Genomic DNA, 23,962 nt, shown 5'->3' on the forward strand with positions numbered 1-23,962 from the left:
CCTGCTACACCAGGAGAGGCAGGAGGGCCTCTTCCTCCTCCTCCATCCATCCATCCATCCATCCATCCTTCCTTCCTTCCCTCCACCCTCCTCCGCCAGCCGCACTCGGGCCGGCCGGAGCGTCTTTTGAAAATCCACGGGCTAATTTAAAATTCCCCCTCCGAGTGTGTCGCGCATTTTCCATGCACAGCGAAAGGCGGGGTCGCCCGAATGAACTCGTCTTCCGCCCGCTCGCCTTCTCACACTCCCCCCCCCCCCGCGCTCGTTTTCTCTCCACTCTTTCAACATTAGTTTTAGCCCATCGTGCTTTTCGCAAATTCTACTGAGCTGCTGCCTTTGAAGGGATATGTGATCAGAGGAGAGGCGGTGGGGGGGGGGGTGTAAAAACCTGCCCGCAGGGCATTTATCTTTTTTCTTTTTTTCTGCACTTGTGTTTCGTGGCGGATGGGAGTCAGTCTGGCAAGTGCAGCTTTGATGCGAAACCTCCGTCACGGGAGCCGCTCCACCCGAACGACACGTTGGGCATTATTTTCATAACTTGCATTTCATTCTTTTGTCCGGCTAGCACGCTTTACTATGCGTCATTTGAAAGTGGCGGTCTGCTGCGAGTCAGCAAGTGTACGTGGACCCCCGCCTCGTGTTCCGCTCAGCCAGGTTGTGAGTCGTCTGATTGTTACCATGACAACCGCGGGCAGCACCTGATGGGTTCGGACCGAGGTGACTCGCACGTGCGGAAGCGGTTCCCGGAGTGTGCAAAGTGCCCATAAAGATGATGAAATAACATTTACTGGTGGGGGAGCACTTGACCCGAAACGCAAATCGTGGGCCACTCTCCCCGCCGCCCTCAAAGGTTTGCGATGAGTAAACCGCTGCAAGCAATCTGAACATTGCGGTCTGTAGCTGTACGTTGAATTAATTTTCGTGTTATGTGCCGCTCGAAGGTGTTGAGGTGGCGAAAGGCGCATGCGAGTTTTCTTTTTGCGAGGTGAAGCGGACCCGAAGGAAGACTTCACGTCTCCCCACTTGTGGAACAGATCCACGGGCTTGACTGTCCCTCTTCGGTCATTTTAGTTGCCAATCTGTTACGTGTGTGGTGGCGGAGGCCGGAGGGGGGCTAGTTCATGATGGGAATGGACCTTTCCGAGCTGTCAATCACCCGTGCAGTGAGAGCCGATCAGATAGCCGCATTTGGCCGCCGTGTTGTCCCACAAGCAATGCCGGTTGTCAGTAGCCTGCGCCTGGAAAAGTTCATGCGATGAAGAAAATGGTCCTCAGATGCGTGCAATTCTGATGAAAGATATCCTGCTGGGTTGATTCATTTTCCAAAGCCTAAAACACAGTCGACGAAGTGTCTACGATGGATTCAGGCTCGCGGAAGAGCGCACGTACAACTAAATCTGAACAATATCAACAAACACAAGGCCGTATGTGCCAAGGCGAGTGAGGGAGAAGAATCTTCTCTGAGTTTGATTTAACTATTTAGTGCTTTACTTTACTTACTTTTTCATCTGGTGACTACGGTACCGACTGAGCTAATCACCGTTGTTTAAATGTAGAAAATGGAACCTAACTCGCTTCTAAAGACTACAACGATGTTACTCGTGATCTTTCCAAGTGAAAAGTACTCGCCCTGGTTTACATGCGCAGTACGATTCCACTGTTTGATCCTGTTGGATTTCAATATGAAGTTTGTGAGGCGTCAAATTTTTTTGCACTGATCGCCAACATTTTGCTCTAACTCTGACATTGCGTATTGCTCCGTCCAAAATCTTAATTCCGTGTACACATCCTCGGGTGAAATAGTTGAGACCTCTCTGTAGAACTCTCTTGGACAAGTCTGACCCATTTGGCAAAAGAAAAAACTTACCCCAATATTATCTGGAATACGCGATAGAGAATCCACTTCAAACCTGTTCCGTTCGGTTGCCATTTTGGATCCGAGCAGTAAAGCTTGTGGGACATGGCAACTGTAGCTAAGGGGGCGGAGTCGGAACGGACCATTAAGCGTGACTGTGTGGCGCAATTTCGGCCTCACTTCCGTTTCCAAGCAGGCAAAAACTGACTTGGTTATTCAATTTCACATTTGACCCAATAATGTGTCTCCAATCAATGTGACCGATGTACCATGCCGGCCCAAAAAAAAAAAAAAAAAAAAAAAATGAGACTCGACAGGCAGAGTTGGCGGCTACTCGACAGAAGTGTTTTTTATTTTATTTTTTTATTAGGAACGACGGGATCCCCTAGCTTATCGTGGATTATAGCAGGAAATAACAGAAAAACAACATTTTTCTTTTTTTCTTTTTAAGTGCTACAGGTTTTTGCGATTATACGTGTGAAACAGTACAGCAAACCATCGTGCCTACATTCTTATATGCACGGGGGAAATACGGATTTCGACAGAGAAAAATACAGTTGTATTGCCGATCTTTTTTTTTTTTTTGCAGGAGATGAAGTCGCGGAAACGTAAATGAACCACTGACGGCGTGAAGCGGGTTATACGTATCGCACAACGTGACGTAGACAATTTAAATTCGACAGGAATAGAACATGAATGGACTTTGGTTTGCAGCTATCTACAACGAGACTCTGGCAGTTTAAGCTGTATACGTGAAATTAACTGTGTGGCAGCCTCAAGCCAATACGGACACTTTGAAATTCACTTGAAAACATTTTTTTTTTTTTTTTGTTACAATAGCAGCCAGAAAATAATGTCGTTACAGTGTTATTTTGTAGAAAGGAGGAAAAAAAATAGGTTAAAAATCACTGACTTTACTGTTAAAAATCTGATACCTCCCAATAAATAGACAATGTTGTTGTTGTTGTCCCCTTCTGTGCATTTTCTGATCTATAAATATTGTGAGACATCAGTGTCTTTTCATTCATGCAAAGACTTTTTAAGATTTAAAAAAAAACAAAAAAAAACACTGTACATACACACACGCACACACACACAAAAAAAATGGATCACTTCCAGTTTTTGCTTCAGACGGAAACACAAGACAAACATCAATAAAACATGAGTCCATCGATGAGGGGGCGGGACTTCTCGGGTTCCGGCACACAGGAACCTTTTTCTTTGGGGGAGGGGTCGCCGCTGCTGCTGCTGCTGCTGTGATTTTGCAAATTCTAACGGTTGAAGTCACTCGTGGACCGGACCACAAGCCTAACATTAATTTGTACACAACTGGGCCAAGAATTTTCAAGATTTTTCCCACCTCCGGTGAAATTTAAGGAAAATCCCGATTCTCGTACGTCTCTGAACGACGATCTCGAGCGACGTCCGCCGCTCGTGAGATTGGTCGGGTGAGACGATCGTCAACGTTAAACGCGTTCAGTATTTAGCGTGGCGCGCACTTCGGGATATGTGTTGGCGCGCTCACCAAAATATCAAAATAAGAGTTATATTTGTGTAGCCAGCTTTTAGGGACAGCAGCAGCTGGAACACATGAGTATGTGTCAGTGCTACGCAGGTGGAAAAAAAGCAACGACAAGAACAACAACAACAAAAAAAAACATGTCGTGAAGTTGGCGCAGACTTTTTTTTTTTTTTAACACCAGGAATGCTGCTTTGCTACTTCCCCTCGTGAAAATGCTAAATCGCTTGTGCTCGATTCGACGTGCTCGTCCTTCCTTTTTCTCCACCGTCGCTCTTCTTTTTCGCATCCCCCAAAACCTTTCCATTTCGATTTGGAGGCAAAGTTCCACCCGCGGAAACTTTTCAACACCCAGCCGGATGGAGTGCGATGCGTGAACACAAGTAGCGGGACGGACGCGCCTTTTATCAAAGGTCACGAATTACAACGCCACAATTTTTTTTTTCCAGCTCATTAGTAATGCAGTTCAATTTCTAATTGGAATCTGAAATGAAATCAAATGCAAAAGACACGGAACCAATGGATTACAAACCTTTTGACGCGACGGACCTGGAAAAAAAATGGAACGCAAATACTCGTCGGAAAGTTCACAATCGGTCAAAATGCAAATTTTGCGTCGTTACGTCTGTGACATTGCGACGCCCTTCATCCGCGATTCAAATTCTTGCAGTATTCAGGGATGAGAATTTTCAAAGTTTTTTCAGCTGAAAATGTCGTTTTTGTGAAACGTGTATATTTTTGGGGGGGGGGGGTGCAGCTTGATGCGGGGTGAGGCTGTCTATATATATATATATATATATATATATATATATTATATATATATATACACACAAATTACTTGTGTACTTATTTCTGAAGTAAAACCTGTAAGCGATATAAATTTCACTCAGTCTATATTTTTACGTCTGAATTTTGGCAAAATTATTATGGTTGTTCGGACTCATATTTTTAAGTTTTCAAAATGTTATGATTGCCCTGTAGTTACACTGTTGGAAGTAACCAGAGGTCACCGTTTAACAGTGTGTTTCATCAAAAATGTTCGCGCCTAAGGCCGACATTTTCAGAGTTTTTCCAAATTGGTCATTCTCATCCCCGAGTATCGCAGCAGAACTCGTGACCGACGTCCGGCGGATCTCGTACGTTGCGCGACCAGTCGTCTGCGTCCCCATTCAAGTCTCAGGTGCCCGCCAACGTGGCCTGTTGCGTTAATATTGATTTTATCTTTTAAATTATTCGCGGGGTAGTTTGACCCAGGAACCGATTCTTTCTCTCCATGTCGCTGGTGTCAAACTGGTGGCCCGGGGGCCACATCTGGCATTCGTAAGGAAATCAAAGTTGCTACTAGTGTTCCGGTGTAATACCGTTGAGATGGCAATCAGCTTTGTAAAAGAAATGTAATAGTTGAAAAATGTGTTTTTATAGGATTCTGCTCTCAAAACAATCTGTCGTGTATACTCTATGGCAGAATATCAAACTAATTTTTGTCACGGGCCACATTGTAGTTACGGTTTCCCTCAGGCCTCTATGACTGTGAAACCATACACATTTTTAATCACCTCATCATAATTATACATGAAAATGTGAAATTTTGGTCCAGATTTGAGTAAGGATCGCGGAAGTCCGCACACATGATTTGCCTTCGCGGGCCAGATCCGGCCCCCGGGCCTTGAGTTTGACACCGGTGCTCTACGGAGTTGCAGCATACGAGGTCATCTTTCATTTAAATTAGTTTCTGAGTCGTAGCGGCCCTCCGACGAAAGTCATAACTGACTTGTGATTTCCGATGGAGCAAATTGGATGGCGTTCGATTTTCGAGGTTCCCGTACGACGGCTTCCCGCAAGGCGTCGCAATACTTCTGTCCAGACAGCGTACACGATCACACGCGCACGCTGACGCAGCCGGCCGGCCCATTATACATTCTGAGCAGCTGTTCTTCACAGGAAGTCCTTTTGACGGGCGGCTGCCGAGGGAGGGGGGGTTGGGGTGGGCGGCGAGGGCGTAACCGGAGTCCACGCTTTCAAACGGGGTCCTCCGCCCGAGCATGCAGGGGCGCCGCGGCCGTCCGTCCCGTTCGTCTCGTCTCCCGCTCGGACACATGCAACTACGCTCTACACTAACACGAGGTTCACGCTACGACTAGCAGAGAAGCGGGCGGCTTTGGGAAAAGCAGAAAAAGAAGAATCCTCCGTCGTCCTCCGTCGGCGGCGCGGACGTGACTCGGTGTGTCTTTTACCGGTGATGGCGGTGGTGGTGGTGGTGGGGGGGGGGGGCGTGAACCGGGGGAGGGCGAGGCGGGTTACTTCTGCGTAAGGTACGCTCCGATGGTGAGGCTCGCCGCCCCGAGGGCGGCCAGGCCGAAGACGGTCTTGATGGAGGGCCACGAGCAGCTGAAGACCGAGTCCCTCTGCTGACGGTCGTACAGCTCCACGAAAGCGTCCTGCGCGCAGAAAAACAACAACAAGCTCCCGTTAGTTTGTCCCCAAAACAAAACACCTGGACAGTCTCATAATATCTAGCCATCCAGCCGCTTATCCTCACGAAGGTCGCCTCTCCCAGCTGTCAACGGGTAGGAGGCGGGGTTACACCAGCCAATCGCAGGCCACATCGAGACAAACGGCCTCGCTCACAATCACACCTTGGGGCAATTTAGAGTGTCCAATTAATGTCGCATGTTTTTGGGATGTGGGAGGAAACCAGAGTACCCGGAGAAAACCCACGCAGGCACGGGGAGAACATGCAAACTCCACACAGGCGGGTCCGGGATCGAACCCGGGACCTCAGAACTGTGAGGCCAACGCTTTCCACCTGAGGCACCGTGCCGCCCGAGTTCTATTTCATCAGTTTAGATGGCAACAATATGTATGTCACCAGGAAAATGAAGACATTTTTTTTCAAGAAGTCACCGATGGTGTAGTGTTACACACGCCCGCCTTTGGTGTGGGAAGCGTGGGATCGATTCCCGCTCAGCGATGGTCTGGCGAACAGTTCAGGGTGGAGTCCGGCTTTCGCTCGGATAGGCTCCGGCTTTCCCGCAACCCTTGTGAGGATAAGCGGCTTGGATGATGACAAGACCTTTTTCAAGAGGTTAAGAACTCAACAATCCCATATACAAGAAAATATGAAATATTTCAAGAGGCACAAAAATCAGAGCCTCCACAAACGGATGCGCCCGCCTCCCTGTTTTCCACCAAGGTCTTAAAAGTTCCAACGAGACCAGATCTTGAGGCTTCGAGCCTTCCAGGAAACAGGGCGTAGCAACCTTAGAGTCCCTTTTTCCAAGTTCAGTTCTGATTCTCGGGACCGACAGTCAAAAAAAAAACAAGAAAAGAAAAACAACCTGGGAGCGAGGATAATGGATTTTAGAGTTCCTGTGCCTGATGGAGGTCAGAAGGCAGAAAGGCGGGATCTGGAGGCAGGAACTGCCTCAAAAACAAAAAAAAATACATCAATATTTTCGTCTGCGTTCAGGCAAGGACGACCCGTCCCAACGCGACCGCATGACGGTCCCACGGTACGCAGAATCCAGAGCGAATAAACTCCCAGATGAGGCCGGCACGCGCTTGACTTCAGCAGAACTTAAAACTAGCAACATGTTTTTTTTTTTCTTCCTCTCTTTCCGGATTCTGAAGAAAGGCAGGATATGATCCTGAAAGAATTTGAATACGAGTCCAGGAGAGAGACTCATCGATCATCCGCGAACCTTGAAAAGGTGACGGTCGGGTCGAGGTTCCTGCTGAGAGCAACGCCACTTTAGCTTCGTCTGCATTTAGCAGGTTTTGAATCCGGGTTCTGCTGAGTCGAACTAAAACCCAGTTGCGCTGTCCTCGCGTTACCGAGTGAAGCTCGACAGCCAGCGAACTTATAAAGAAACTCCGTACGCAAGGCGCTCTTTTCTTGGTCTCTTGTGGTAAACGAATTAATAAACGTAACTGAAAAATGCAGAAAAATATACGTTAGACTGTGCACTGTGTGCCATTGTGCAAAGTGCTGGCAGCTAGCTTATTTATGCTAAACGCGACAAAAAAAAAAACGATCTCTCGTTTACGTCGAGCCTTCAAATAAAATGTAATTGTGAACATACGATACTTAAAGACGAATGTTTCCCAAGGTTCAAAATTTCAAACACATTCAGAGTAGTTATGAATTGTTCTCAAACTTAATGTTCACCATGCTAATTTTTTCACGGAGATGCGTCAAAGATCTTCTATTGCCATAAACAGAGTGCTCCCTCCACAATGATCCTCAGAGGTGTCACTCTGAGGCTTTTTCCTTTAAAACATTTTAACACATTGCATCATGAAATCCACATATTTTTCTTGTGAAATATACAAATCTTTTAACTAAAGACATTACAGCCGGTGTAATTTGGGTGAGGGGCCATCATCGTCGTCGTCACAGAAATGATTGTTCGCTTCCTCGCTTGTATTTTGCAACATCGTCACATGTTATGACAGCTCGAGGCGGCGTTAACAAACCAAAACTTTATTTAGGCGATTACAAATCGCACTTGGCGGGATGCGAAACGTCTGCGCGGAGTCAAGATGTCGCCGTCGATCAAAAAAAAAAAAAAAAGAAAAAACCGGAGCAAAGTGCACGGCCGTCAATGCGGTCGTGAATAAACATTCGACGGCAAAACATTTTCCCAGAAGACTTCGCAACGGTGGGAGTCAGTTTGGAGTGGGGGGGGGGCAACCCACTTGAGATAAACGCAAAAAAAATATTTTTTTTAAAAATGTAAATCCCCCTCAGCACAGCCTTCAACATGGGTGTTGTTGTTATTGCACCCGCGCTGCCGGCAGAAGCATTACGCTGCCGCACACCCGCCCACGCGGACGCGCTTGAAAAACACGGGAATCACCCCCCCCCCCCCGAAAAAAATTTGCTCACGCTTGTAGCAGATGGCGCATTTTTGCGGCGCGACGCTCCTCGAGCACAACAAATAGTCGAGTGTTTTCAAAGATGTCGGCTCCTCAAAGAAACGAGCCTGAGAGAAAAGCCCGTCAGCGTGTATGTGAGAGACAAATTCCACCCACGCATCTGTTCACGCGTACTGACAGCGGCAACAGCTGGACAGGAAGTCACGCTGCGAAAGCGGCCGTCCGGCATGCGTGAAGGAAACAAGAATGCAGCCGACTTGCTGAGGAGAACGAGACCCGTTCAGTTCCCGGGCTGATGGCTGTCGGCTAACGGGCCCTTTTCCATCGCGGGGCCTCCTTTCGAAGGCGTCGACCTCAGCGTGACCCGCCAGCGACGGGGCGGCTCCGAAGCTGTGCCGTGCAATTCTTGTTGAACGGGTCGGTGATCGTTGACAATCACTCGCGGCGGATTTCAGCCCGAATTCCGAAAGATGCTTCAATTGCATTCGCACAACGTCAGCAAAACCGAGATGCCGCGCAAATATGACCCCTGGTGGCTGAAAACGACACACACAATTATTATTATTATCGGTTACTATTATACACAAGATATATATATATTTTTTTTAACGTCCAATAGGGCGGCACCGGTGGATCAGCTGATAAAGCGTTGGCCTCAGAGTTCTGAGGACCCGGGTTCGAGTTTGCATGTTCTCCCCGTGCCTGCGTGGGTTTTCTCCGGGTGGGCACTCCGGTTTGCGCCCACATCCCAAAAACATGCAGCTGTTTGTCTCTCTGTGCCCTGCCATTGGCTGGCGACCAGTTCAGGGTATACCTCACCTCCTGCCCGTCGACTGCTGGGATAGGCTGCAGCGCTTCCCGCAACCCTCGTGGGCATAAGCGGCAGAGAAAAATGGATGGAATTTCCAATCGTCTTTTGTCTTGGCTTGTCCAGCTTCCAGTTGTTTTGCTTTTATTTTTCGGTCCAATCAGATTTCACGTCAACGTAATCTGCCCTCGGCGCGTTCTGGTTCGCCATTGCGGCTTTCAGCGCGTTGACCGCTGGTCCCCTTAACCAATCGGATGTCATATTGACTCTTCTCACGTCATTCGCCGCACAGCCCCCCTGACATGTTTCTCTTGCCGTACCCTGGATTTCCTCGGCCTCCGATTGGTTGGCCGTTGTCTCGCAGCTAATTTAATAGGATTCGTGCCATTATTAATAATTTGTGGTCTTCGTCGACGTAAAGACGGGTTAAATTTGCACAGTAATTAGGAAACAGTTGAAATCAATATGCAACTCTTCCATCCATCCATTTTCTGAGCTGCTTATCCTCACAAGGGGGCGGGGAGTGCCAGAGCCTAGCCCAGCTGTCGACGGGCAGGAGGCGGGGTACACCCTGAACTGGTCGCCAGCCAATTGCAGGGCACGTCGAGACAAACAGTTGCAATCTTTATTTCTATAAATGTCTGCTAGTGTTTACATTTTTAAATGATCACCTTCGCAAAGTCGCGCCGCCTGGTAAACATCCGCCAATACGCCTCGCGATGTGGTTTTTTGGCACTTTAAGCCCCGCCCCCTCGAGTTCAGGCCCCGGCCGGGCCCAACATGCGCAGCGCAACGCTGATTTTGTACAAATCCTTAAAAGAGTTTTTGGGGGAAAAGCTGAAATTCGAGCATTCGCGGTCACTTCTCTGCGCCGCAACTGCGCGGCGATGAACGTTTGAATCCCGAGACTCGGAGCATCCGCACAATAGTATTTTGGTTTCAACGCAACATGGATACGAACGCGAGATTCTCAATATTTACATGTTTTGAGTCACGTATTTCTGCAGCATCCTGTGCTACGTTTATGGAACAAAAGAAAAACTATAAAAAGGCAAGCTCAATTATTAATACGCGCTTTGGGGAGACACAAGTATTTCCTGTTTCCCCCTCCCCCTCTTCCTGTCCTATGGCATTCCCGAGGCCAGGGGGGGGGGGGGGGGGATTTTTTAGGTGGTCTCTCTCTCTCCGGGTGTCAGTATCAGCACTTTGCTGGTCCTCGGAGCCCCTCGGGTGGCAAAACTGTCGCCACTTGCGGAACCGCACGCCATTTCCTCGGTTGAGCGGTTTGATTTGGGGAAAACGTGGCGGCCTCCTCCTACCGCCTCCCGGTCCCGGTCTCCAGGACGCGAGAACAAGCCGCTCCCGTCCGACCTCCAGCCGAGGGGAATGTTTTGCTCCAGCTCGGTGGCTCTCTCTTTCTCTGCCTCCCTCCGTCTTTTTCCCCACCTCTTCCCGTAAAAAAACGACATCTCGACGTGAGGGCTGACGATACGAGCTCACGACGCGTGTCCTCGACGCGACCCAGACGGACCGCACGGGATTATCGCGTGTTCCCCATCGGAAACGCAAGACAGCCAATTACGGTAAGAGGCCGCGAGGAGCTCTGATGGATGTTAAAAAAGAATCCCGTGAGGCAGTCGGGGAGGAGGAGGAGGAGGGACGGTGCCGCTCGCTGATCCCGGAGCCTCGTCAGGTGGATGTCATGAGACTCCAGCGTGCTTCGCTTTTCCCTCCCGGAACTTTTGACCCGCTTTGTTAAGAGCCAGCGACGCAATCACGTGACTTCGCGGAAAGGCGAACTTTCACGTTCACCTCTGCCCGACACAGAAAATTGAGATGATGGAGTTTTACTGCATTATAATCGACATTTGCATGATTTAAATATGGATTACTCACTATTTTAGTGAACATAGAAAGCTGTAAAGAAAAAAATTAATAAAATAGGGCTGGATTGTGATATGGGCGTCTCTGCCTCAAAATGGTCGTTGGCAGAAACTGCAGAAAACATGAGGCATTGAACGCATCAGTCTAGCTCAGGGGTCGGGAACCTTTTCGACTGGGAGAGCCATAAAGGCCAAATATTCATCCATCCATTTTCTTCGTCGCTTATCCTCACGAGGGTCGTGGGTAGTGCTGGAGCCTGTCCATGCTGTCAATGTGCAGGAGGCGGGCTAGACCCTGAACTGGTTCCCAGCAATTTAGAGTCTCCAATGAATGTTGCATGTTTTTGGGGTGTGGGAGGAAACCGGAGTACCCGGAGAAAACCCACGCAGGCACGGGGGAGAACACGCAAACTCCACACAGGCGGGGCCGGGATTGAACCGGGGACCTCAGAGCTGTGAGGCCAACGCTTTACCAGCTGCGCCACCATGCCAAATGTTTTAAAATGTAATTTCAAAAGAGCCATACAGTATTTTAAAACCTAACTACAGGTGTATATGCGCATTTATTTAAGATCAACACAGTACAATAAGTGTCGGAATTCTTTTACATAACATTGTTACGTTGTTGCTAACCAATAACGACAAAAGTATGTCTTACCATTAATATGACTTCCGGTGCCTCATTGTCTCTCTTTTTTTTTTTTTTTTTTTAAATCTTCTTTTTCTTTCGGCTTGTCCCGTTTTTCCATCTAAGCCTATCTCGTGGATCCGCCTCTCTTAACACCCGAAAAGGTGTCTGGTGTGTTATGTGACAGCAGAAGACTCTCCGCTAGGATGAAGGGAAAAGTTTATAAAACAGTGGTGAGGCCGGCCGGCCGTGATGGACGGATTAGAGACGGTGGACAGGAAGCAGAAATGAGTTTATTCGAGGGAGAGCCAAAAGATGGATGTTTTGGAGACAAGGTTCGAGAGAGCAGACTTCCCTTCAGATCACAATATCATCTGCGAACATCATGCTCCAACGGGATTCCAGCCTAACCTCGTCCGTCAGTCTATCCATTACTACGGCAAACAGGAAGGGGCTCAGCGCGGAACCCTGATGCACCTCCACCTTAAATTCTTCTGACACACCTACGCCATATCTCACCGCTGTTCTGCTGCCCTCATACATGTCTTTTTCTTTTATTTTAATGAGGAATTAAAACAAAGACGGGACTTTTGTCCGGAATTTGCAGACCAAAAGATGCAATAAATTTTGACCGAAAAGAAAGGACATTGATAACTTTGCATTCTTCAAGCGCTGGCTGACTATATTGACAAAATATTTGCTGTATTCTACCGTTACAAGGCAAAATAAATTCCTTAAAATCAGGCTGTTGGCATGAAGCGTTTTAACCAAAGCATTCCGAAACTAATATTTTTCAACTAATCCACTTTATACTACTTATAATACTGTATGTATTCCAAAAGAACACATTCGCTCCCATTTGCAAAGTGTCACCGAACACACTCGTGAAGTTGGAGTGTGCCTGCCTCGTTACATTCTGCAGACCTCAATCGAAAATATAGTACGAGTACAATCGTTTGATCTTTTGACGAAGGCCAAACAAGTCCCCCAGGTGATCACTTGTAAAATTACAGCGGAATCATTATATGACAGCACACCAACAACGCAGCAGACCCTGTGACTACTGGGCACACGCCTCTGTCCTATTTTTCTTCATTATGAACAAAAATATGTGAGTAAGCGAATGTTTCATTGAATGGCCGAGAAGAGGTTCCACACAAAAAAAACGTGAACATGTGAAATTATGAATGGAGAACCACACATGGGAGGTGTAGCACTGTTGAGCGTACGTCAAGAGTGAAAGCTCATCATTTCCAAAAGTCCTTCCAAACAGAATCCCTGCCTTGCTCCTCTTGACGTGACCTCCATTATGGAAATGCGAGACTTTGAGGAATCCTAATCAGGCAGCTGGCAACACGACGACGCACACAAATGTCGAGCCGGGGCGCAAACGGCAGCATTTATCACAACCGCAATCGAGTGTGTAAACTTCGGGTTCGTCTCTCGCCCGCAGCAAACCATCTGCCTTTGACAGCAGGTGTGCACCTGGGAAATAAAATCCGGTTAACAGTTCTCTGTGGGATTCTTTTTTTGGGGAGGGAAGGGGGGGGGGGGGGCGGCGGGGTTTGGATCAACGGCTTTTAAAAGGTCACGGGAGCTACCAGGGTTGCCAGGTCGGCTCCCGGCAAAGGCCTGCATTGGAGCATTTGGGGCCGGGCCGGGGGACGGATCAGCCACCTGACGGTCCTGTTTACCTCGTTCATTTGCTTTTCCCATCAGCGGGCTGCCTCGCGTTTGCCTTTCGCAGAATTTCGGACCTCCTCGAACGGACCTTTCCACAAGAGGCCTTGTCAGGACACTAAATGAGTTCATCTTGAGCACAACACACAACAAGACTCACACACACGAGTGTGTGTGTGTGTGTGTGTGTGTGTGTGTGTGTGTGTGTGTGAATGTTCTGGCGGGTAATTGCAGGCTGGCTGCCTGGCAGGGCAGAGAAAGGGATGTGGGCTAAAGTTCAGCTCGTAATTAAAGGAACCCGACGTGGATCGGCCAGATTAAACGCTGTTTATTTCCAATGCGTTCTGACATACCGTAATTCCCGGCCTACAGCGCGCACCTGGTTACAAGCCTCACCCAGTACATTTGGAAAGGAAATTCCGTTTGGTGCGTACACACGCCGCAGCTGTGGAAAAGCCGCAAGTGCCCACATTGAAACCCACAAACCCGCTAGCGTTGTGCTAAAGCTAGGGCTAACACTAGTGTGGCGCTGGCGCGAAAGGCAACACGGCCAGTTAAAATAAAACTTATTGGTAAATATCACTGAGGCACCCCAGCACGAGATAGTTACAAAGAAAGATGGTACACAAAAAGAGTTTAGCGCTAGCGCTCGCGTTGTGCCAAAGCCAGGGCTAACACTAGTGTTGCGCTAGCGCTAAAGGTAACAGGGCCGGTTAAAATTAAACTTACTGGTAAATATCACTGAGGCACGCCAACACGAGATATTTACAAAGAAAGATGGTACACAAAAAGAGTTTAGCGCTAACGCTCGCGTTGTGCCAAAGCCAGGGCTAACACTAGTGTTGCGCTAGCGCTAAAGGTAACAGGGCCGGTTAAAATTAAACTTACTGGTAAATATCACTGAGGCACGCCAGCACGAGATATTTACAAAGACGGTACACAAAAAGAGTTTAGCGGTAATGCTAGCGCCACTCTAACGCTAGCGTCGCATTAACAGTTGCGCTAACACTAATGTTGTGCTAAAGCTAGTGCTAACACTGGTGCCGCGCTAACTGTAACAGGGCCAGTTAAACTAAAACTTACTGGTAAATATCACTGAGACACGGCAGTAACACAGCAGCAACACGGTAGCACAGCGCTATAACACTAGCACAGCACTAACAGGGCAGGTAAAAGTCATTTCCTCGGCACATATATTCCGCAGGTCTCATTCTTACCTTTTCTGCTCGAGTGCCCCCTTACGGACGTTAGAAAAAAATGCACAAATTAACCACATCACCCCATAAACCGCAGCGTTGAAAGCGTGTGAAAAAAGTGGCGGCTTGTAGGCTTGGAAATTACGGTAATTTGAAATACTGCACACTCAGCAAAGCAAAGCAAATGTATTTGTATTGCGCATTTCATACACAAGGTAACTCAATGCCTTTTACATGATGAAAAGTTTTTTAAAAAAGGTTTTAATCTGGATTGGAAAACACTCGCACTCAAGGCTGACATTACTTATTTCATTTTTTTTTTTTTTTTTTTTTTTTAGCACCAGCATAATAGCCGAATGCTGCTGCTTCGCCATGTTTGCTTCGGACTCCGCACTCCAGTATTAGACCCGAGTCAGTCGCTCTCAGAGCTCGACTGGGTTTGTATTTGTTTCATGTATTCAGGACCTCAACCAATTTAGTGATTTCCAGACCAGTAGCCGAACTTTCAAATCTCTTCTGAAATGAGCTAATGAGCTTCCAGCGGACTTCTGCTCAGCTAATTAAAGTCAAAGAAACAAAAGCGGGAGTCAAGGGAGGGTAAATGGATGGAAAAAAGGGAAGCCAGCGAGACAATTATGTCTCGTGTAATAAATTTGTGTTGATCTGGATATACACACGGGTCATACTGTAAGAGGTTCAAATTAACCCTTCGAGTATACAGTAACTGCATACTTTTGCCTTGCCAATAGGCTATGAATTATAATGCTACTAAGGGGGAAAAAAAAATATATATATATATATATATATTAGCTGGGATAGGCTCCAGCTTTCTTGTAACCTTTGTGAGGATAAGCAGCTTGGATAATGACATATATATGTATGTGTGTGTATATATATATAAATATATATATATATATATAAACACATATTTACACATATATATTTACACACAAATATATAGACACACACACATATATACACATATATATACACACATATGTATATACATACATATATATACATACACACACATATATACACACATATATATATATACATACACATGTATACACACACATATATATATATACAAACACGTACATATATATATATATATATATATATATATATATATATATATATATATATATATATATATATATATACATATATACAGATATATGTATACACATTTGTATAGACACACACACACACGCATACATATATATATATATACACATATATATACACACACGCACATACAGTATATATACATATATATATATATATATATATATATATATATATACACACACACACACCACACACACACACACACAGACATATATCCATTTTTCTTTCCCGCTTATCCTCACAAGGGTCACGAGAGTGACGGAGCCAATTCCGGTGGTCATCGGGTAGGAGGCATAAAAACCGTACAAAATACGTGTTATTCATAGGAAAGTGACAAGCAGAAGCAATAAATGTGGCAATAAGACACGAGACCTGTGAGGTGAGCGGCGAGTGTCAGTGCTTTCGACACACACCCAGTTGACAAACACAGGAATCCTTTGCTTCTGGCGAACTGACGCAAGAGATAGCGGTAGGTTTTTGTATTTTGTTTTTTTTTTTTTGTCGAGAAAGTAAATATCAATGTTGCAAAACTTCTATCAGCTTTGAAAATGCTTCTTCAGACGAAGCCAAAGCAATAACAAATGTCATTTTAATAAACCTTTCTGCATCCTTTGATTTCCAAAAACAAGACAAACTATTGATGTTCCACTTTCCCAAGAAGCAAGAATTTAAGGTGTCGACGTTTCATTTTGTCAGTAAATCTGTTTGGGTTTTTTTACGTTTGCCTTGCAGTTTCCTCCCCGACCGGACCCGAAGTCAACCTCGAACCAGACCGGACCGGTGATTTTTGGAGTACTTTTAGACGACGAGCGCTTTTACATTTGCGCGGTTTCCCCGTTGCAAAGCGGGCCTGCCGAGAGCAAGCAGAAGTGCACGTTCGCTCGTTTTCAGTGTTCACGCGCCGGGTGAATCTTCAAGTACGATACGGACGCACCTCCCGCGGGCACAACGGCAAGACGGAACGTAACCTTGCGGCAAGGTGGACATCAATCGTGCGTGTCCCCCGTGTGAGCTCCATTGACCCGCTGCCCAAAAAAAAAACAAAAAAAAAAAAAACCGAGATGATTGAGTCGTTTGCGCTGGTGCTAATTAGCTGGGCTTATTCCCCCGGAGACAGCAGGGTCCCCCGTTTTGTTAGTCTTCATGGCTGCCCCAAAAACGGCAAAACCTACAAATAATCATAACAGCTATAAATGCATGGATGTAAATTGTCGCGAGGTGTGAATGCGAGCGTGAGCGGTTGTCCGATGTGGCCTCCGATTGGCCGTTTCGCCCCGAGTCAGCTGCAATAAGCTCCGGCTCAGCCGCGACCTTGATGAAGATGAGCGGTATGGAAAGTAGATGGGAGGTTAAGTCCGTGTCGTGCAGGAAATGCAGAATGAGGCGGTATCGAATATCACGTGTAAAGTCATTTCGTCCATCCATTTTCTGAACGGCTTATCCTCACAGGTATCGCAGGAGCGCTGGAGCCTATCCCAGCTAACTTCAGGCAGGAGGCGGGTACACCCAGAACTGGTCGCCAGCCAATCACAGGGCACATTGAGACAAACAACTGTCCGCACTCACAATCACACCAAAGGGCAATTTGGAGTGTCCAACATTTGGCATGCATTAATTATTAACGTATGGGATACCGAATCCCCTGATACGAGCTCTTCTGTCCCTGTACGACCACTGTCAGAGTTTGGTCCGCATTGCCGGCAATAAGTCGGACTCGGTGAGAGTTGGACTCCGCCAAGGCTGCCCTTTGTCACCGATCATGGATAGAATTTCTAGGCGCAGCCGAGGCGTAGAGGGTGTCCGGTTCGGTGACCTCAGAATCGCATCTCTGCTCTTTGCAGATGATCTGGTTCTGTTGGCTTCATCAAGCCGTGAACTCCAGCTCTCAGCTGAGTGTGAAGCGGCTGGGATGAGAATCGGTACCTCCAAATCCGAGACTATGGTCCTCAGTTGGAAAAGGGTGGCGTGCCTTCTCCAGGTCGGGGATGAGAGCATTCCCCGAGTGGAGGAGTTCAAGTATCTCGGGGTCTTGTTCACGAATGAGGGAAGAATGGAGGGGGAGATAGACAGACGGATCGGTGCGGCGTCTGTTTGTATCGGTCCATTGCGGTAAAGAGTTGAAAGGCGAAGCTCTCAATTTACCAATCGATCTACGTTCCTACCCTCACCTATGGACACGAGCTGTGGGTCGTGACCGAACGAACAAGATCCCGGATACAAGCGGATGAAATGAGTTTCCCCCGCAGGGTGTCCGGGCTCTCCCTTAGAGAACGTGTGAGAAGCTCGGTCATCAGGGAGGGGCTCGGTGTCGAGGAGCCAGATGAGGTGGCTGGGGCAACTGATCCGGATGCCTCCCTGGTGAGGTTTTCCGGGCACGTCCCACCAGAAAGAGACCCCGAGGACGACCCAGGACACGCTAGAGAGACTATGTCTGTCTGCTAGCTTGGGAACGCCTCGGGATCCCTCCGGAAAAGCTGGAAGAAGTGGCTGGGGAAAGGGAAGTCTGGGTATCCCTGCTGAAGCTACTTCCCGAAACAACCCGAAAATGGATGGGCGGATAATTATTAATGCATGTCTTTGGGATGTGGGAAGAAACCAGAAGCCATTTCATTTCACGCGTGGTCTTGCCTTTATAAACTTGTCGTCAGTGTTTGTGTAATCAATGAATGAAGTGCACTGCGCTAATAACGAAAGTCGACTTCATAACAAAAATGTCAAGCTTCGAAAACAAAAACTCATTCATGTGGCAATTGTTGGCTTCAGTCGGTGGAGGAAAACATTTCAAACCGGATCCATTTGGCGCCGGCGGCGCTCGGCTTATCAAGCGCTGATTAACGGCGTTCTCGTCTGTCCCCCAGGCTGCGCGACGACCGTTCACGTCCGAGCGGGCCAGTAAACAGACGCAGTCGCGGGGGCCGGCCCGGCCCGCTTCCGCCGAACTCTTTCCGCGCCGCTCGCACGCCCGGAGGCTCATCGATATTCAAATGTGCGTCAGCAGCGTTTGTGTGTTGACAAAACACGCGCGGCGACGCCGCGCGCGGCCCCCCCCGTGGGAGCGGAACACGAAACGCCGTCGCGGCGACGTCGCCCACGCTCGCCCGCTGCCGTTCTATTGTCTCCATTATCATCCGGTGTCCAACCTCCAAAAAAAAAGCAAGCGCGCACGTTTCTGCTCTGACGCACATGAAAATGTTTCCACAAATGGGGCAAAGACGCCGTTGTTTGTTTGTTTGTTTATGTCGCACCGTGGATGGCTCCAACTTCCATTACAGAAGGCCTTAATGCCTTTGATCGATCCGACGTGAACCAGACTACAAGGTGACCTGTGGGGCTTTGGCGAGTATTAAGGGATGGATGCAGATCGTGTTTGCTCTCCTGTCATTTGCGCTCCCTCCTCCTCCTCCTCCTTCTTTTCATCATTTACTTTCACTCCCCCTTTAGCATGCAGAGACTATCAATCACCTCGCCTCTGAGGCTCGCTTTCATTGTTTCAAACCAGGACCACTTGAGTTTCTGACCTTGAAATTGAAAGCCTGAAAGCACCGGCGTCAAACCCGAGGACCGTGGGCCGGACCTGGCCCAGCGCAGCATTTCATGAGGCCCGCTAAAGCAAATTACTGCATCTAGTTTATGTTAATTGAGAGATCGGAACCACTTTTTAATAACAAGCGTTGTAACAAAACCCCCCTTTTTTTGGAATAAATCTGTCCCTCCGTCCGTCTGAGTCCAGACGGATATGAAAAGCCTCAAATGACGAGCTTGACGAAGACGGAGTGAGTCGGGCATCCCGCTCTTCTATAAATGGCTTCCCGGGAGAGTCTAAAAGGGGCCGACGTCCGCCGTTCTAACGCTCGGTCGGAAGAGGAAGCGACTGAGGCGAGTCGGACGGAGAGTCTTGAGTGCCGCGACGCTCGCTATAAATAACGACGGGCCCGGGCTCTCGGCGCAGCGCCGGCAAACCCAATAAAAGGAGGCCCGTCGCAGCTGCCCCCGACTTTTCAAAAGACGGAAAAGCGATGCTGAGTCACAGCCTTGGCAAATATATCATCGGGCTTTAGCATTGCTGCGCCAGTAACGCCGCCGTGTCTGCCGCGGCCGGTGGCTAACGGCTCCCCGGCAAAGACCGTCAGCTGCTGCCGTGACGCGATTGCGGCTTACACGGAAGCCGCCTTCTGCTGAGAAGCTCTAATGAGTTCCCGGGAATACATCCATGAGTCACCGGAGTGAATGAAAGAAGGATCTGTTAGCCGCTCCGTGATCACACGCTGGCTAATCTTTCACGTTGCTCTCGTTCAGTGTTTACAGGAAGCGCAACGCTAGCCATGGAAAAAAAAAACAAAAACAAAACCAAAACAGCGCGAGCGCTCGGAGTCTGGCCTCTTCGGATTGGAACGTCCCGACAGTGAAGCGTGGGACGGAGTCCGGTGTGCGCTCCCGTCGCAAAAGCCATCAACATGCCAGACGATCTCATTTCCTGTCACTCGGCTAGCATGAAAGGACATACGCAGTATTTTGCCATTTTTTTCACGAGCCAGAAGTCTGTATGGAACATTCTTCTGTTAGAATAAACAAAGGATAGAGAATTATGGAAGCCTTAATATTGCCACACCCTGGTTGAAATCACTCATTTGTGGGGGGGTGACATTTGGACATCCAGACTGCAAATGGGCCGCATTTACTCAAAGCCACAACTTGTTCATTTTTTTCCCCATTGGTCAGACACACAAAAGGATTTTTAAAAATGACAGCGTACTGCACATCAGTTCAAGCAATTGTCAAATATGATGACAACAAGGGGGCGGAGCTCGGCCTTCTCAGCGTTACAAGTTTTGTGTCGTGATTATTTTTCATAAAAGCAACTAGCAAGAAATGGAGTGATTTTTCTTGTTTTGACTTTCCCACTTGTCAATCGCTCGTACAATGATAGCCAATCAGATCGCCGCATCGGCTTGACACGCCCCTGCCGCCGTGTTGTCCCACAAGCAATGCCGGTTGTCAGTAGCGTGCGCTTGGAAAAGTTCATGTTACGAAGAAAATGGTCCTCAGATGCGCTTGGGGAACGTGCAATTCCGCTTGATTCATTTTCCAAAGCCGAAAACACAGTTGACCAAGTGTCTACGATGGATCAAGCCTCGCGGAAGAGCCGCACGTGCAACTAAATGTGGACAATATCAACAAACACAAGGCTGTATGTTCGTCTGTTATTATGTCTATTATGTCAAAACACATCAGGACTTTTAGAGCAGTGGGTTCCATGACAAGCCAAGTCAAACCTTTTCATCTGGTGACTACGGTACTGACTGAGTTCATCAGCATTGTTTAAATGTAGAAAATCGAACCGAACTCACTTCCAAGGATGACGACAATGATATTACTCGTGATCTTTCCAAGTAAAAAGTACTCACCCCGCTTTACATGCGCAGTACGATTCCACTATTTTATCCTGTTGGATTTCAATTGAAGTTTGTAAGGCTTCAAACTTCTTTGCATCGATCACCAACATTTTGCTGTAAATCTGACATAGTTGAGACTTCTCTGCAGAACTCTCTTGGACAAGTCTGACGCATTTGGCAAAAAACATATCTGGAATACGCGATAGAGAATCGACTTCAAACATGTTCTGTTCAATCCCCATTTTGGAAGCTTGTGGGCCATGGCAACTGTAGCAAAGGGGGCGGAGCTCAAGGTCAGAAACGTCCATTGTCACCACGGGCTAATTTAACCATACTCCAGTGCCAATACAAGTTTTCACCAGCAGAGGCAGCACCGAGCTCTCAAACGATACACCGTCAATCAGTGCAGCTGTGCGTTTCGTGACATCGGCAAAAACAAACACCCACTTTGGCAACTCATATGAACGTTCAAGTGAATTAGCGAACATCAACGCTAGTAGCGCCGAGGGCTAACGGTAAACGCAACGCTACACTAACATTTGGCACATGATCGCGCTTGCTGTATTTTTCCGTCGCTTGAGGTAAGTCCCTAACTGTCAAGTCGTGTGCGGGGGGGAGGGGGGGGGGGGCAGCGATTATCTAAATTTGCCAAATTGTGTTGCCACTGTTGGGTAAACCACAGAAGGTCTTGTTTGGAAAGACAACAATTCACTAGCTTATTTTAACATTTGACGAGTGACACGCAATCGCAATCTCTTTACAAGACATTGAAAAGTCACATTTACGTCATCTGTCCTGCGGGAAAATGGTGTAAATGTTTTGTGTTTATGCGCCTGTGTGTGCATATAAGGTAGCCGATTGTTCTCGATTTGAAAAGCGAGCAATAACGTCACTGAGGTTTCTGTTTTTGTCCCCGCGCTGCATTCAAGTGCTCCATTGTCGTCTCCCAAGTGAAGCAACAGTACAAGACTGACATTTTGTTGAAAAGAACCTTTTCAGGGAGTGATTGCGCAACTTTTTTTTTTTTTTAAAGTTCTCAACAGTTCACTTAGTGTAAAGTCACTTCCTGTGCCAGACGCCCCCGGGGTGACATCATCGTCTGGTTTAAGCCGGACTGTGGCAGAGCCAAGTATGGTGAAATGAGAGCGTGTAACTAGGGAAAGAGTGCAGGCGGGCCAAACATGCCCTCATATAGCGCGGAGACAAAGCCGGCAAAGGGAGGGCTAGCGCGCCACTAGATGTCGTAACCAAGAGATTTTCGGTTTGCTTGAAAGCGTTTGCTGAGATCTCGCCCCGAGTAAAGTTGACTCCCCTCAAAAGAAATGCGCGGTCTTTGACGGAATCCCAACTTGGCCCTGTAATTTGCGGGGATTCGCCAAACAAGCGCCGTCTAATGACATCTAAGAAAGAATTCGACACGTCGGATGATAGAAAGTAGAGGAAGATCAAAGTTCCGCCGTCTGCTTCGGTGTCCTCTTTCATCCGGGAGGGGGCTCCTCGCTCGCTCGACGAGAACCGGACGCGGTTTCGGGTTCGCGCCGCCGAGAGAGGCCCCCGGTATTTGGGAGAACGGAGGGGTGGGAGTCGTCGGCGGAGCGAAGCCGATCCGACAGTTCAGATGTCCGATAATGTCGCGGAAGACAATCGAGCGTTTGAGGTTCGCCTCCCTCGGGAGAATCTTTGAAGTGGGAACAGACGAGTCGACTCTGCTCTGAAGAAACTCCCACAGAGCCGCAGCCGAGGCAGCTCGTATTGTTAACACTTTGCAGCCAGCCGGCAGCGCCGTTTCTTACTATTTTACTTTGGCTCCACCGAAAAAAGTTGGCAAGCGGCACCAGTTTTTGATACGGAACAAAGGATTGCGGCGCGAAATTCTGTGCGCAAGAAGTCGGGCACCCGCACGCAGACGGGCCTGTGCTGACTTTGGTCGGAAGGGAGGGAAATGCCCAAATTTGGCCCGATTGTTGGTACCGGTGTGGCCCACTTGAGGCTTCGGAGTGAACACTTCTCAAGCCCCGAATGGCCGAAAATCCTCAATACCGGACTGGTGGACTCAGGCGCAATAACAGTCCACAGGTTTCGAGGCCTGGCAGCCCACGTCAGTGGTTGTGTACATAGAGAAGGAGGAAGTAGTGTAATAAAAAAACTTTTTCCACAGTAGAATTCATCTACCCAGCCATTATCCAAGCCGCTTATCCTCACAAGGGTCACAGGAGAGCCAAAGCCAAACCCAGCTAGCTTCGGTTGAAAGGCAGACTGCACCCTTACCTAGCTGCAAGGCAGATATCGACACCATCACTGAGCAGGAATCGATCCCACACTGCCTGGACCAAAGGCAGGCGTGTGTACCACTACACCATCAGTGACTTCAGTGCTGTAGTCCTGAAAACTGGGAGAAGGGAACGTTTGCAAGGACCTCAATGAGCTTTTTGACCTTTTTACCGCACATGAAAATTTCCAGTGGGACAGGAAGTCAACTTTTACTTGCTGCATGTCTCCCATTACACTGCCACTGTCATCCTTCCCATCCGTACCTTGCCACTTTTAGGCACCCGTGTGCAAAAACCACAGTGGTAGGGTAACTAAAGGGTGAGGTTTCTGTGTCGTTAAGGTCGGTGTCAGGTCAGGACGCTGAGGTCAAAAGAGCACGGCAAGGGAAAGTGAAATAATGAGGTAAGAAGGGGAAGTCCCGTTGCTCGTCATGTCTCATTTGAACTTGTGACCTCCAGACGGAAGACCAATCCAGGTTCTTCAGCTGGGCACACATAAAATGATAATTGGGGTACATTTGAGCACAGGCTCAGAGACTCCCGCAACCCTCGTGAGAATACCCGGCTCCAAAAAATGGATGGATGAATATCGTGAGATTATCCTGACGGGTGGGGTGTGCTAAGAGCGATGTTTCATTCTTGGAGAATAAATGTTAAACCGTAGATGATAATCAAGCTAACAAGTGGAATAGCCGCTTCCATTTCTTCTTCTACTACA

The 23,962-nt window shown here is 47.9% G+C and overlaps 1 protein-coding gene and 1 long non-coding RNA gene across 2 annotated transcripts in view; one reads left to right on the forward strand and one right to left on the reverse strand.

Moving 5' to 3' along the window:
- Window positions 1–2,178: 2,178 nt before the first annotated feature.
- The window catches only part of bcl2b (BCL2 apoptosis regulator b), a 39,572-nt gene continuing 17,788 nt past the window's right edge, over window positions 2,179–23,962 (reverse strand). The window contains exon 2 of the mRNA XM_061838649.1: window positions 2,179–5,812. Coding sequence (XP_061694633.1) covers window positions 5,672–5,812 — 141 coding nt within the window. The 3' untranslated portion in view covers window positions 2,179–5,671. The remainder of the gene's footprint in view (window positions 5,813–23,962) is intronic.
- Window positions 10,201–23,962, forward strand: part of LOC133510585 (uncharacterized) — a 29,293-nt gene continuing 15,531 nt past the window's right edge. The window contains exon 1 of the long non-coding RNA XR_009797648.1: window positions 10,201–10,643. This is a non-coding gene — a long non-coding RNA (uncharacterized LOC133510585). The remainder of the gene's footprint in view (window positions 10,644–23,962) is intronic.

The sequence above is a fragment of the Syngnathoides biaculeatus genome, chromosome 13, assembly GCF_019802595.1.
Source record: "Syngnathoides biaculeatus isolate LvHL_M chromosome 13, ASM1980259v1, whole genome shotgun sequence".
NCBI classification, from domain to species: Eukaryota; Metazoa; Chordata; class Actinopteri; order Syngnathiformes; family Syngnathidae; genus Syngnathoides; species Syngnathoides biaculeatus.